The sequence below is a fragment of the Drosophila mojavensis genome, unplaced genomic scaffold, assembly GCF_018153725.1.
Source record: "Drosophila mojavensis isolate 15081-1352.22 unplaced genomic scaffold, ASM1815372v1 contig_136, whole genome shotgun sequence".
NCBI lineage: Eukaryota > Metazoa > Arthropoda > Insecta > Diptera > Drosophilidae > Drosophila > Drosophila mojavensis.
Genome location: NW_025318667.1, coordinates 4,981,277 through 4,997,776, shown reverse-complemented (window position 1 = coordinate 4,997,776; position 16,500 = coordinate 4,981,277). Strand labels below are relative to the sequence as shown.

Here is a 16,500-nt window from a genome sequence, read left to right as displayed (position 1 = left end):
CATTTGCGCTTATGCAAAGTATACGCTCTGATCTTTTTGCAGTTGAGTTGGGTGCGTGAAAGCTTTACTGAAGCGTGAACGTTGAAGGCGATAGACTGATTGAAGAACTTATAATAAAGTTAATTGAATTATCTCTGTCTCACTCTCACTCTCTCTTTCTTTTCTCTCTCGCTTGGTTTATTTGCATAAGCACATATAAGTATGCTATATGTGTGTATGTTAAAGGCACTGCGCCCACTGTGCCTTAATTTTGCCTGTTATTGCTCTTGGTTTCTTTCCTCTCGTTCTTGCTGTGTGTGTGTGTGTATGTGTCATATATTTAAATGAGACGATTGCATGCAGAGAGGCGCGGCTGCAGCAAGCGTGTGAGTGAGCGAGGTTTTGTCTCTGTTTATTTAACTGTTATGAGCGAAAATGCGAGTGTTTTGACTTTGGAGAATTAGCTTTTGAGATAACAGTTATGAGCGAGAGTGTGAGTGAGGAGGGAGAATGTATGTGTCTGTGTGTGTGTGTGTGTGTGTGCGTGTGTGCTTCAACGCATTTAATTGGGCAAGCGATTGCCTGACTTGCTTACAAATGTGCGTGAAAACGTGCAAGCGTCTCTAAAGCAGCGGCACAACAGCAAAAGCCGGCGCGTGTGTGTGAGTGCGTGCGTGAATATTGCATGCGATAAATTATTTTAAAGAGCCCGCTTCCTCACCCGCCGCCCAATCGTTCTGTTACGCCTTTGCATCAGTTTTAATATTGTTGCGAATTTTATTTACGCGCAGACAACAAATTTATAAACGTTTATGACAAGAGACAGACGCCCCCGACTGCTGACACTGCGCCTCAACCCCTCCCCTTCTTCCTTCATGCCAAACGCTACAAAGCAAGCAAAGCGCCCATCTCTCTCACACTCTCGCTCCCTCTCTCATTAATAATTGTTGCCTTTGTTTTTGGCATTTGTTGTCGGCGGTTTTGGCGACTACTCAAATAAAATTTATTGTTTCTGATATTTCTTTAGTCATTATTATTACGCACATTTATTATTTATTATTTATTTATTAATTTGTTTTACATGCGGATTATGCGGGTCATGACAAAGCACGCACATACACACCCACACACACATATAAACGGTCGCATCAATTGAGCTGCGTGCACAGTGGAGCAAACGCTTCAAATTTCATTCTATGTATTAACTTAAGTTTATACAAAAATTTCTTTTTGAAAAAGAAAAAAAAAAAAAAAAAAAAAAAAAAACAAATAATTATGTTTTATATATATTAGTTTTAATTCATTATATGTGGTTCTTAAATTTTTCTACTCTCGAATGCTTTGCGTTACTTGTCAAACTTTAACCGGTTGTCCGAAAATTTGACAAGCACTTTAACACCGGAAATTTTGTGTGTATTTATCAGTAGGCGGCGCTTTGAAAATCGTCGGATTTTTCAAGGCACCAGCCCCATATTCATACATTCGTCAGTCCTAGTCCAGTTATTGAGCTGAACACAACCAAAAACTAAAAATCGTAAAAAAAAATCAAAATAATATATTTATATATTTTGTAAAAGTGAATCGGGTCAGATTGTAAATTCAAATTCTTTTAAAAGTTTGGAATATTCCTTTTTTTTTGGTGAAAATATTTAGTGTTTACCGTGTGCAAATAAAAGTTATCCAACATGAGCAGTAAGTATCTGTGCAGATGAAAGGCGATCGAATTGTACCTATTTGAGTCTTAACACCAGATAAGGCTCCCGATGCTCGCGAACCGCAGGCCTTCGAGCGGGATCAGGCTTGCCCTGTTACCCCCGTGCCCAGCGATGAGGCGCAACGTCCGGCCGATACGTTGAACGTCGACCTGCCATGCACTGACCACGCTGTCAAGTCGGTGCCGGCCGACAACGCTAAGTTCGTCGAGTCCGACAAACACGATGTCTATACACAAAGTCGTCGCGACTCGAGCACAAATCCCGAACGTCCGTACTCGCTGGACAATATGGGCCCGGAGCCCGATCTGAAGGAACCGATGGGTGTTTGCGGCGACTATGTGGAGCAGTCGCCTCCACCGTGTGTCAAGATCGACAACAAGGATAACTTTTATTCGCGCAATCCGATTACAGGCTCTGGTCTGAATGGTGATGGCGTGGGTGGTCTAAAGCCCAGGAAGATCAAGAACCGAGGTATGTTTGCTGAAAACACTTATATATCTACTGATCATAGAATAGAGATGTGCGAGAGTTTACCAAGAGTCCACACAATGCACAGCTTGTATGAGCTTTGCCCAAAATTTTCATCATGGTTAGGCAAATATTTAGGTTATACATTTGAAATATTTCGATTTAGTTTGATTTAGATATAAATTTCCCCGGTAAATTGATCTGGTATATGATTATACATTTGAAATATTTCGATTTAGTTTGATTTAGATATAAATTTCCCCGGTAAATTGATCTGGTATATGAAATGCTTGTGAAACAGGTCTAGCATGGAAAATATGTTCTCTATTACAAACTTCTTCGCTAACATTTCACATTACCATCATGCACTTAGATCTGGTAAGGTGGTAGATATTTAGATGCAGTATGCAAAATATTGCCGGCACATACAATTCCTTCGCTAGCATTTCAATTTACCATGCACTTAGCTTATATATGGGAAGCATTGGAAATATTTTTTTTTTAGTTTTAGATGTAGATGTTGAGATGTAGGAGATATTTAGATCTGGTATGGAAAATAATTTCACCATTCCCGCCAATTCATTTTTCCCCCAACCTGTCATCTTACCGGAATTTATATAGATCTTGTATGGAAGTCCAACACGAAAAAGATCTACCATTCTCAAACCCTAATTTCCATCTTTCCATCACTCATTATCTAATATATATATATATATTTCTCTCATCTATTTGCATGGCGCTCGATAATAGAGGGTAATCCAGTTACCGGTGAGGGTTACAAGCCGGGCGCAACTGACTTTATACAGCCACATAGTCAGACGATGCCATCCAATACGAATAGTCGAGTTCCGCCCGGCGGTTATTCGTCGGGACTTTGGTAAGCTCCATATTCGGAGCATATTTACCAGTCCTGCGACACTGAAGACGACAACCCTTAAGCTACAAGAAAAGAAGACAACCAAACGCATTAAAGATGGTATATAGATGACGATCGCAAGGCCCGATTTTAACACTAAAAAACTACAAAATACAATACAGAAAAGCACAAAAAAAAAAAAAAAAAAAAAACAGCTAATGGACAATTGCGACACGTCATTAGGCAAACAAATTCCAAAATAGTAAACACAAACATCTCCGAGGAATCGACAGGCTGCAAATCACAAACCCATATATACATTCTTTATATTTTTGACAAGAAAAAACTGTACTGACTCACTCAAAAATGAAATACTGGAAAATACCTATACGAATATCACGGATTGATCGCTTACACGGAAAAAAGAGAGAAGATACAGTAACGTAACAGAGTAAAACAGAAAATGATTAAATTTCGCTTTCTAGGCCAAGGAAAGAGAAAAGAAAACACGACAAACCTAACAAGAGACTGCATAGATACCGATAAATACTGAACCGAACCCACGAAAGAAGAGAACTACACACACTTAGGAACACTTAAAATATTCTATCAAATACTGCAAAACCCACCAGAATTTTACACAGAGCCGGATAACAATTGAAAGAATTAGCTACTGAATAACCATAATATCAGATTTAACCCACAGAAAGCACACAAAGCGAATCTACACAGCAAGAACAACAAAACTGGACATGACACACTTTATCCACAATTCTAGCAGCTATTTATATATATAGATATATACATATGCATCGTATGTATATATGAATATATATATGAATATTCTATAGAATGGATCAAATGCAAGTAAACATTTATTCACATTCATAGTCAACATCTTTGTATACCTTTATATATACACATATATATGTATACCCATATATATCTATATATATTAACATATATACTTCAACTATATATATATGTACAAAATAGGTATGCATCGATTTGTAGATACATATTTAGGTAGAAATTCACCGTCCTCCTATATATAGTATATCATGACATCCATCTATATACATATATATATATGTCTTATAACGTTTTAATGATTGGAAAATAAAATTGAGATCTGTACAGCAAAAAAAAAAAAAACTTGTATCTATTTGTTTGCCGTCTGACAATAGAGGTTTCAGTTATGGTAAGTCTATTTGTAGCCTAAGATTCATCAAGAGCTCGAATTATCGCCTTTTATCTTAATTTATCCATTGCATATTGCACATTATCCATTGCATATGTTTATGATAACCCATTTCCAATGGGTTCGGGGTTTTATGACTTTCTTAAAAAATATGTAACACTCGGAAGGAGGCGTGGCAGATCCCATAAAGTGCATGTATTCTTGTTCAGATTGAAAAGCTTAGTCCAAATTACCTTCTCTGTTCGTCCATCCGTTTGTCCGTCTAACCATTTGCTCATCTATCTGTTCGTCCATTGCTCCTCCGTATGTACACAGATATCTCGTTACTCTCAACCGCTAGAGACATACACCTAACATGTATGCTCCTGTATACCATGTGCAGTACCACTACATAAATTTTTTTTCGATAGCTTCTGTCCATTTAGATCGATAATAATCGATAATTTGAATTCATTTAGTGTAATTTGAATACTATAGCTAGAATTTCACAAATTTTTGGCGTAGATGCATGTATTGAAGAAAGAATGAAAGTATTCGCAATTTACAGATTTTGGACACCTCAGACCCTTTGTCCCGTATCTAAAAAAAAAAAAGATATTTTAGCAAATACATCAATTTATTAATATTTATTATTATTAGCACTTTCTGCTGGACTAACTAATACATTGTACCACTGTGCGAGCGCCTTGTCAACATCAGCGTCCGTGCCAATGCCGATGCCGATGCCGACGTCGACGTTGACGTCGCGACGCCTGTCGATAGGCGGCACAAAAATGTTCGTTTGATTTGTTATCAGGTGGCATTTTTGTTGTTGTTGTTGTTGTTGTTGTCAGCGTTGATGGCGTTTGTAATTTCGTTTACGGCATTATGTAATTTATTAACTTTTCATTGAAAGTTATGTTGCGGGCGCCGGCTTCAACGGCTGCGTTGACGACATCTTTAATTAATTACATTTTAACATGATAATTAATAGTGCCGCCGCCTCTGACGACAGCCGGGCGAGAGGGTGCGGGAGCGGGTGCGGCAGCCGGCCTGGCTCGAGGGGGGGCGGCTGGTGGTAGGCGTGGCCAGAGCGAGACCAATTGATCGCCTGACATAACATGACAACACACACACACACACACACACACACACACACACACACACACACACACACACACACACACACACATACATACACGCACACACACACACACACACACACATACATACACGCACAGTGGCTAAATTTGCAATTTGCTCACATTTGCAATCGTCACACCTTTGCATTTATCGATAACTATTGGCAGTTTTAATGCAGCACTGCAGTGTTGTAAAAGGCAGTTTGCAGTGATCTGAAATCTCAAAAAAAGCAAAATATATGATTATTATACATAAACAAATATAAATATGTATGTATGTATATTTGTTTCTAGTCAACACTGTTTACTGAAATTTTCCAGCACTAAAAAAGTTAATTTACAAATTAATTCGATTGCAGCATTCACGATTTTTATGGATATGAACAAATTATGTATAGATTATCTTAAGGGCTTGGCAAAGCTATTAACACACTCACACATACACTCGCACACACATATGTGTATATGTATGTATATATATACTTGAATTTTGGGTTGGGTTTTGCATTTCGCTCGAGCCGTAGAGTCAATCAATCATTTTGCTAAACGTTGTTAATTGGAATTCAATGGACATTGCGTGTATCTGAAGATGTCCTCTCATGCTCAATGTTTGCTTGCTGACATATTTGAGAGAAGGTGCTTGACACATACCCTACAATTGCAGAGGGATCGGCGGAGGAAGCAATGGGGGGAGTTGAAATTTGCATTCAATTAAAATAGAAATCATTAAAAGTATGAAAAGTTGAAGAAAGCTCTAGATATGGGATATGAAATGGTTTGGCTAACGGAGCTCAACTAAAGCATACCCTGTAAAATAATCTTAAGTTAAAGAAAACATAGCTTTACTTAAGATGAACTACTAAGCAAGGAAGAAAATGTGAAAATAACTAGAATGGCGCAAAATTGAAAAGTTGCTGGACTGTGGCATACCCTGTAATTGGCTGCAGTTCCGTAACGTGTTGCTTCACTGAAAAAGATTTGCGATAAACTCAGATTAAATTTGGAATATAAAGACGTCGCTAGCTTTAAGGGTTAAATGAGAGTGGATGGACCATACGATATCCTGTAATTAGACCAGGAGTCTGCAGTCAAAATGCTTTCTTAAACTCAAAACGACGCTAAGAGCGTATTGGGCTTTAAAAGCCATGCTGCCCAGCCATAAAAATAACAAACACACACACACACACACACAGAGATAGAGTTAGCAATTGATAATATAGCCATATCTATATGATGGAGAGATATATGCATCGGGTCGGCGACAGCTGGCGAGTCGATGAGCACATTGATGATGACTATAATGATACACAAACAATTGCCCGACCATTTCAATTCAATTCCATTCAATATATAGCTGTTCCCCGCTCCCCTTGCCCACTCTCTCTCACTCTCACTCCCTTCCCTTCGCTCATTCTGTCTGTGTTTGTTTGTTTTTTTTTTTTTTGTGCCTCTTCTCATCTTCTCATCTTCTCTTTTTTTTTTTTTATCTTTCCGCCTCATGCTGCGGTGTCCGGTTGCCAGGACTACCCCAATCGACCCCGAGCCCAGCCAGAGAAAAGTTGTTTTGACAGTAGCCAAGATTGAGTTCTTATTCAATTTGTACGGATTTGTAGCGTTACCCCTTAAAACCCACTTCGTAGCCAACCTCTGGCCCCACCCTGCTGGCAGCCTCTATTGGAATTTATTTCATATTATTGCCCTTCTTCTTCAGGCTTGCTGTTGTTGTTGTTGTTGCTGTTGTTGTTGTTTGCGTCACAAGTTGGCCTTGTTTTGGCAACTCACAAAACTTCTTGGCTGGCTTAGTCCAAGTGCTGCGGCCTCAGCTGCAGTTAACTTGACCCTACCCGACCCCACCTCCCCCCCACCACCCCCTATCCTGTCCGTCGCTGTTGCCTTGGAGCGGCAACAATTGACTCCAGCGACTGGACACTCGGCTGCCAATTGGCTGCCAGCTGCCCGCAAAAGTATGCTACAAATTTGTAGCGAGCACTTGAAGAACTTGCTACGGTGAGCACACGCTAATGGCGACCTGGTTGAGTATGCAAAACGCTCAAATATTACAAAACATCTATTTCTAGGTATAAGGCGAAGCCATTATCGAGGCATGCACGGCTAATAGATACCCTTTCGGCAAACTTTGTATTATCTGATCATTGATTTTATATTGTGGAACTCAAGGAATAACAAGTTTATCGATAGCGTGTATATCGATATGTGTCATATCCAATTGATACATAATGTATTAATCGATAACGATAACAGGTAACAGAAGTAGCCTTTTATCGATAACAGCTATTAACTTAACATTTATATATCTTTTAGAACAGCTTTATCGATGACATACCTATCGATAGTAATAGACATGAGGACAAGTTGCATGTATAACACATTTATCGACGACAGCTCATAGATCTTTAATATTGCTGTTATCGATAACACATGATTACTGCAAGTTGACAACAGTTTATGTATAGAATCGACAGCACTTCGTAAACAAATTATCGATTACAGACAATCTTATCGCTAATAACTGAAGCCATTAAACCACATTTATCGATGCCTGCCTTTGCGATACATCCATAAATGTATTTATTTATCGAGCTGTGCTCCGCTTTAGCGAGTGGCCACTGTACACTCTCAGCATGCAAATGCACATGAGCTGCTCTGCTGACACTCAGTTCGTGACGACTTCGACAATTGCCCTTTGTGAAAGTGGGTTAAGGGGAGCCGCCCTGCAATGCAGCGCCATTTCTTGGTAACTCTAGTTTTTGATTTAGTTTTTTGTTTGTTTTGCTTGAGTTTGTTTTGCTTTGTTGATTTTTGTTATTTTTGGTCTAATAATGGGGTAAATTGTGTTGTTGTACTGAAGTTGGCTTCTATTTTCATTTTTGTAATTGGTACTTTGCCGCTGTTATCGATAAAAACAACAAGCGAACTCGGCAGCCAGTGTTGCCAAACGAAAAAAACGAAAAAAAAAATACAAATTAATCAAGCTCTGTTTACTTTTGATTTCGCACATAAATATGATTTATTTTTAGTAATTTCGACTTTTTGTTGTTATCGAAAATTTGATAAATTAAGCAATTCAATCAGACAGTCTAAACAATGCTAGTGGGATGAAGCCATATAAAATCAATTTAACATTTATCGATAACATTAACACTCAACGCGCTTGAAGTGATATCGATAGATGATACACTGAATCGATTAATATTTATACTTAATAAGTATAAATTACATATAACCAGATATTAAATTTGAGCTGCAAATGTTCGTATTTTGAAGTGTTAAAACTTTTTAATTGTTATCGATAACATCGTTAGTGGATAAAGTCAACTGAAATTCCACTAAAAACAAAGACGAAATTTGCTTAATGCATATCATGCATATCTAAAATATCTGAACATATTTTCCGAATATTAGACAATTCATGCGCCCAAGTTGTTTTCGATAACTGTTAATTGCGATAAAAAAAGAAGGAAATCATAATATTTGTGCATATTTATTAAATGAATTTTTGATTGCCGTTTTTTTTTTATTGTTGTCGCAGTTGCTTTGCCTTTTTGTTATTTATGAACTGGTCAGCTCCTATGGCCCATCATCGGTCCCTCAGCCCACCTTCCCACTCCACTAATTTTTCTGGCTCTGCTGCGGCTGTTGCTTCTGCTTCTTCCTTTCCATCTTCTTCTGCTTCTGCTACAGCTGCATGAACTACATTCCTTTTTTTTTTGCTGGTCTTTCGGCTGTGGGCTTTCGCGACTCCAAATTGCCAACTTAGTTGTTATTTGCTGGCTGTCTGGCCCACCAGCTCTGTGTGAGTGTGTGTATGTATGTGTGTGTATGTGTGTGTGTGTGTGTGTGTGTGCTGATGGCTCTCACGTCACCACTTCTGCAAATTGCGGCAATAATGCAACAAAGGTTTCTTGGGAAACACACACCAAATTGCATTGCCCCTACCCGCTCTCGCTCTTCATCTCTCATTCTCTCTCTCTTTCTCACACACACATTTCTTCTCTCTCTCTCTCCTTCTCTCTCTCCCTCTCTCTCTCTCTCTCTCTCTGTTGCTCTACAGGACTGGCGACACGAAGACGCCGCCGCCAAGTCAGTCACTCACTCGCTGCTGCTGCTGCTTGCCCTTCGCTGCATTTCATTTTCATTTTTAGTATTTTTCATTGGCTTGCATACCCTAACTGCAGATCTGAACGAATTGTCATCAAGTTTGAGCTTCGGCTAGTAATTTAATACAGCTTACGAAATTTACTATCCGACTGACTGAAGTGCTGACTGATTGAAGTGATTGATCAAGCAGGCCAATATCTTGTTTATGTTTTGCCTATAATTAAAAGTTAATATGGGCTAGTTGATTGATTAATTGTATGATGATTGATTGATGATCAAAAAAGCTTTGATTGGTTGAATGACTTACTGTTTAAAAGCTGAAGATGGAAAGACTTCGATTTTTTCGTTTTATACTCATAGATTTAATGATGTATGCCCTCATTGATGGATTGATTGATCATTCCGAGCATTTGGAGCATTAATGTGACAATTAATTGATTGAGGGATTGATTGACTGTTTCACTGAGTGATTATATGACTGGTTTGATGAAAATATGGAGAGAGAGAGTTTAAGTTTTATTGGTTGTTTTTCATTTCTAGTTATAGCTATAACTGACAATCGATTGACTAGTTGATTGATTGATTGACTGAGTTTAAAAACCAATGCTCACTTTGTGCCGGTTTGCTTTCTAAATTTTTAAGGAGTTATATCATTTTCGAGCTAATTGATTGATGCATTGTCCAACTAATTTGCTTTACGTTTTATCGATTTCTGTACCCCTCTTTCTCTCTCTCTCTCTCCCTCCGAAAGAGTATTTAGCATTCGTAAGTTTTACAAATGTTCGCTTAGATTTTTTGTACTTTAATTTTTTTCTTGTTCGTTGCCTTTTCGTGGTTTTCGTTTTGATTTTTTTTCTATTTACATTTTCAGTTGCTGCTGTTGCGGTTTTCGCTTTGGTTTTCATGTTGCAAGCAACATTTTTGTTTGTAATTTAGTTTGGAATGCCTTCGCGCTGTCGCTGCCGTAGCCACAGTCGCTGCCTCAGCCGCTGTCCCAGCCTCTGCCTTAGCCGTTGCTTCAGGCGCTGCCTTAGTCGCGGTGGCGCTTTTCTAAGAAAAATCTTTGTTGGCCAACATCTTAACGGTGTGTGGGGAATTCGTGTAATTGCAACAACGCGAGCGTACACTCCACCTTCCCCTACCTCCCTCTCTCGCCGTATCTCTCAATCTGCTGTGTGTCCTCTAAGAGACTGCTGACTGACAGCAGGCAAATCAACTGACAATGCAACTGATGGAAAATAATGCCTGAGTCAGGCATTTCGGACTATTACATACCCTGTACTGAGCGTTTGTCATTGTCATTGTAATTGTAATTGTCATTGTCATTGTTATTGTCATTGTCATTGTCATTGTCATTGTCATTGCCATTATCATTGTCATTGTCATTGTCATTGTCATTGTCATTGTCATTGTCATTGTCATTGTCATTGTCATTGTCGTTGTCATTGTCATTGTCATTGTCATTGTCATTGTCATTGTCATTGTCATTGTCATTGTCATTGTCATTGTCATTGTCATTGTCATTGTCATTGTCATTGTCATTGTCATTGTCATTGTCATTGTCATTGTCATTGTCATTGTCATTGTCATTGTCATTGTCATTGTCATTGTCATTGTCATTGTCATTGTCATTGTCATTGTCATTGTCATTGTCATTGTCATTGTCATTGTCATTGTCATTGTCATTGTCATTGTCATTGTCATTGTCATTGTCATTGTCATTGTCATTGTCATTGTCATTGTCATTGTCATTGTCATTGTCATTGTCATTGTCATTGTCATTGTGCATTTTATTAAATGCACTGTAAGTTCAGAAAATTGCAATGAAACTCTGCTTATAAAAAATTAAAATTAAATATACAGAAAAAAGGGAGCAAGCTTCTTAAAATTCTTTAAAGAAAATTTAATGGTAAACAGAAGTCTGATCCATAAAAACTTCATTGAACAGGACCCCAAACAAAGAGACAAAGAACATCCAGGTGGGGCAGCTCTGGCAGGCAGGTTTAAATGAATGGGCATGTGGGGAGGGGTGGAGGTGTGAAGCACCTACTGGTAACACCTATTTTCAAACAATTTGCGACGCATGCTGTGCACAGCACTCGCATTGATTCGCACCGTGCCCCCCCTGCCCCTACTGCCGCTTTTCCACAAGCTTCCGTTTGTTGCTAATTTTTTTTTTTTTTTCATCGATTTGAGACGTTTTTTTTTATCTTTGATTTGGACTTTTGGCAAACATTGAACCGAATTCAAGTTTAACCTCAGCGACGCCTCTTGAACCCAGCTCTCGCAGTCGGTTGCCGTTGCAATTAATTCAGAATATTCACATCACGTTCGAGATTCCATCACCAAACAATTTCATACGTATTAACGCGATGTAGAAAGTGAAAACAGGCCAAAAGACATTGGAAGAGTCAGCCGCTCCGTCACACCCCCACAACACCACGACCCCATGATCCCAGGACCCCACGACCTCTCACTCCGCCCTCCTTTGCTCTCACATCTCAGCACGAGCTACTGGCGAGCTTTCATTTCATTTCATTTCATTTATTAGCTGAGTTGAATGCGTGACTCGTGACTGGGCTTCCTCTCTACTGCTCATCTATATAGGGTATACTCGATACATGTAATTCTTGAATAGCCTTTGTGGGTTTCTCTTGCAAGAGTTTGATTTATAGCTGGCTAGCGCTAGCTGCAATCGGGCGTAACCAACTGCATAACACTCTGTTGCAGCGTATGCTGAATATTATTCAAATATCTGTGTTGAGGGATGAACTTGTTATGCCCCTAAAGAGGAAGTATTTCCTTGCTTAGAGGTCAAAGCTCGGGCTGCGAGAGGTCTTGAACTCCTTTACTCCTTTACTACGACTCTAATCAATACCTATAGAAGGTGTATGGATTATATATAGCTCCCGACGGATCTCTAAAGAACTTTGTAAGCCATGTAAGATATGACTAATTGATATCTTAATAATCAGTAATGAATATCAGATATATCAATAATAAATATCAGCTAATCATCTCGTATTACTTAGTTCGTCTATCTTTCCCACGGGCCTGACACGCGCTCATCTCTGTAAGTCCCACAGATCTGGTCACACTGATATGCATACAATGCCCGCCCGCCTCCCTTCACATGGCAAGTGTGTGAAAAGGTAAGATGATTCAGGCAGGTGGCTTACCAAAGAACAGGAGACTAGGGGTAGAGGCATTAGAGTAGATGGGTAGAGGCGTTGGGAGTGCGACGCTGTGTTGCCTTAGGGTCAAGATTTGGGCCATTAAAATGAAGTCGATTTAATTTCATTAATTTGCACATACAACAAGTGAGGCATAGCTGAGGGGGTGTGGTGTGGGGTAGCACCATTGAGGAAAATGTGCTCTTAATTTTGGTAATTTCTTTGTAAAGCCTTCGATCTAAACATGAATTGGGGCTAAGGGCAGCGGCCATACTGCATGACATCATGGAAATTCGGCAAATCAGAAAATCGCATGCGTTTTATCTGCTCATATTAAAGCAATGATGCCGCAGCAAATGCTGTGCGAGCAGACAAAGAGGCAGAGGGGGGAAGGAAGAGAGAGAGAGAGAAAGAGAGAGAGAGAGAGAGAGAGAGGGAGTCAAAAAAGTATGTAAGAGAAGCTGAGGTTTTTTTTCCACATACTCTGTTCGCTGAGTGAAGTGGGGCATATTGATTTATTGAGAGAACTGAGCTTGCTACAAATATGACGGTGTCCGGTAGAGTTAAAGGTGGATGATAATGAAGTATACTCTAGAGAGAGTTTTCGTATCTTTGCTAACTTGAAACAACTGAAATTGCCACAATTATGGTGGACGGTGTCCGGTAGAGTTGAAGGCGGAAGATAATGGAGTATAGTAGGGAGGGAATTTGAAAGTTTTTGATCGTAGACGTAGCTTGTTTCCTCAAGGAAACAAAGTATGTCTAAGTGGAGCGTATTGATTTATTCAGAGAACTTAACTTGCGCTATATATTAGAGCTATAGTTAGAAGTTGTATGCCTAGCGATGATCACGATATATACTTTAGAGAGAATTTGAGAGATTTTGGTCTTGTGCCAGAGAGAGTTTGTCTGTGCTTTGTTATTTGAGAACTACGCCCGCCTCTCTAGGGTGCTCTATGGAATCTTTATTTGAATATTCAGAGTTTATTTAGCTACAGTGTTGAAGAATTATCGCAGTTATCGATATATTAAGCAACTGCTGAAACATAGTTATCGAAAATGGAATCAATCTTGCCTGGTCAGCTCAGTTATGCTCAACCCTGAGCTCGATTCACTGTTCGAACAGTGTATTCTGCAGTCTATAGCATGCCATTGGGGCCTGGTAATGTGTCTTCTTATTGATGTGGCAAAATGTTTGCTCGATGACTGCGCAAAAATAAAAGCGGAGGGGGAAGAAAAAAAAAAACAAGAAATACATAAAAAACCAAACAAACAAAAAGCGATGCCACTCGACTGAGAGGCAATGAATAACAAACCCCGAAACAGCGGGCCTTCGTACCGTCCGCCCCGGAGCCCATAGCCCCGCCCACAGGCTCGCCTCCCTGTGGCCGTCTACCTTTCCATGTGGGCTTTTGGCCAAGTGTTTGCATGAGAACCTGTCAAAATGTTCGCAACGAAATTAATTTTGACATATGCCAAAATACGTGAAGGCTTCAGCTCATGATGAGTGAGTGAGAGAGGAAGCGTGTGCATGGGTGTGAGTGTTAATGTGTGTGTGAGTATGAGTGTGTATTTATTAAATTAAAATTAGCAGAGCGAAATGCGTTGAAAATTTTATTTACTGTGTGATTGATGCGCTGGAGTGGGAAAACCAAATCTGAATGAATGAGTGTGAGTAGAGGGGGAGGGGGGGGTGGAGACAAGGAGGGAGTGAGAAAGTAAGAGACAGATGGAAGAAACATGATAAATAGACAGACACAGGGAAAACAGAGACAGAGGAAAAGAAAAAGAGAGAGAGACTAAGTGAAAAACTAGATGCAGTGAGACAGAGAGATATATAAAGAGATAGAGAGAGGGGGAAAAAATAGAGAGAGACTAAGCATAAAAACCAGATAATGTGAGAGGTAAAGTGAGAGGAAAAGAGAAGTTCTATTGCATATCGAAAAATACTCTTAATTTGAACAAATATCGAAATTCTATAAAATACATACATACATATAAATCTACATTTAATTGGAGACTCCAGCTTGAAAGGTGTAACACATATAAATTTATTACTGATTTTCGAAAATATTTTTAATCGATAACATAATAACGGGCCAAGTTATCGATTTTTGATCAGGTTAACATGCTGAGTTGAATTAGCTATGTCCATCCGTCTGTCCGTAAAAACTACTATATCGTCGCCTTCCCGCAAAAAAAAATCATTTCGATCATTTCGCGGGAATGCGACGATATATAAGCACTCAAGCGAACATACTATACTAGCTATATGCGAACAGACAGAAGTGAGCACGAACAGTTCAGACAGAAGACGCTGGCTCGATCGAGTCGATTGTTTCCCTTGTTGGAGAATATATATAGAATATATGTAGGACAGCTCTGATGAATGTAGTCTAAGGTTAATTCAATCTAATTCCAGCTGAAGTGTATTAGGGCGATAGAGTCCTAGGCATTCCAATGAATCAGTTTCATTTTAATTATTTATAAATTACCTATAGTTGGGATTAGTCCGAAAAGGAGATACCATAAACAGCGCACATTTCGGAGCAGTGGGACTTTGCCAAGCCAGAATCACTGCTCCTCTTTAAAATAGGTTTGTGTCCAATTTCTGTAGAAAGAGCTATACAAAGTTTGAATTGTTTTGTGTATTCATCAAAGTCCCTTCACTATCATCAAAGTAGGCTACACAAACTTGAAACAATTACTACTTAGAACAGACTTGTAATTCCCAAGTTGTTTTAGCTTTCACAGAGTGTCAAGGCATCGAAAACAAAGCAGTTGTCGGAGTTGAAGTTGCTCACAGAGCGACTTCCTCATTAATTTTGAACAATTAATAAATACATCCACACTTCCAGTAGGGCATAGATTTTCTGGTTATTTCATCTTTAGTCGGAGTTTTGGTAAGTAAACCGATAAAGGTGAAATAACCACTAAAATCAATTCATAATAAACCAGTAAGAGAGAGTGCTCTAGGCGAGACTGCTCGACTAGCAGATTACTCTGACTGGTGCAAAGAGCAGCTGACTGATATGGTGCACTCATGGCCAGTGCTCACTGTAGTCTGCATATATATGTCGTATCAGTGCGATATTACATTGCGTAGAAGTTACTATGGGATTTCTTGATGCAATAGTGTTGAGAAACACTGGCAGTTCGTTCGTATGAATCGATTGACTTAGTATTATTGTAGTAACAATTAAAGGAAGTATTATCACTAAGAGAGAGACAACTAGAGCTGTTGCTGAACGTGGTCCCGGGTGTCGTCGCTGGGTGAGAGCGAGACGCTAGCTATGTCGTTCGCAGCAGGGTCCGGTCGCTGTGCTTTCACTGAACAAGAATATGCGACCAGAATTAGAGGCTTTGACAGGAGAAGAGAAATCAGACTTGGTCAAAGACCTACACATATATGTACTAATATACCCATAATGCAGCCCTAGGCGCAGTCGCTGCGGCTTCGTCAACTGCGCAGTTAGCAGAGCGCGTGCTTATGCGTGCGTGTGTATGCACATGCATTCACACACACACACACATGTTGTTTGTATGTGTGCATAGAATCAGTGCACTGCAGTGGCACAGCAGCTACAGAGTATCTGCTAGTCGAGCAGTCTCACCATGAGCACTCTCACTAGTATATTATGTATTGATTTTAGTGGTTATTTCACCTTTATCGGTTTACTTACCAAAACTCCGACTAAAGATGAAATAACCAGAAAATCTATGCCCTACTGGAAGTGTGGATGTATTTATTAATTGTTTAAAAATAATGAGGAAGTCGCTCTGTGAGCAACTTCAGCTCCGACAACTGCTTCGTTCTCGATGCCTTGACACTCTGTGAAAGCTAAAACAACTTGGGAATTACAAGTCT

At 39.4% G+C, this 16,500-nt stretch overlaps 1 protein-coding gene across 1 annotated transcript; it reads left to right on the top strand.

Annotated features, from left to right (window-relative positions):
- The first annotated feature begins 1,453 nt into the window (after positions 1-1,453).
- Positions 1,454-3,477, top strand: LOC6585927 (microtubule-associated protein Jupiter). The gene is made up of 3 exons (XM_002011515.4): positions 1,454-1,671; positions 1,731-2,165; positions 2,913-3,477. Exons 1-3 carry the CDS (start codon positions 1,665-1,667, stop codon positions 3,041-3,043), a joined length of 573 nt encoding a protein of 190 aa, XP_002011551.1. The 5' UTR covers positions 1,454-1,664; the 3' UTR covers positions 3,044-3,477.
- The last annotated feature ends 13,023 nt before the right edge of the window (positions 3,478-16,500 follow it).

What these genes read in the sequence shown, in the direction of transcription:
- LOC6585927 (XM_002011515.4), top strand. An exon ending in CAGGAAGATCAAGAACCGAG is followed by an intron (nt 2,166 to 2,912) that starts GTATGTTTGCTG and finishes GCTCGATAATAG; the next exon opens with AGGGTAATCCAGTTACCGGT.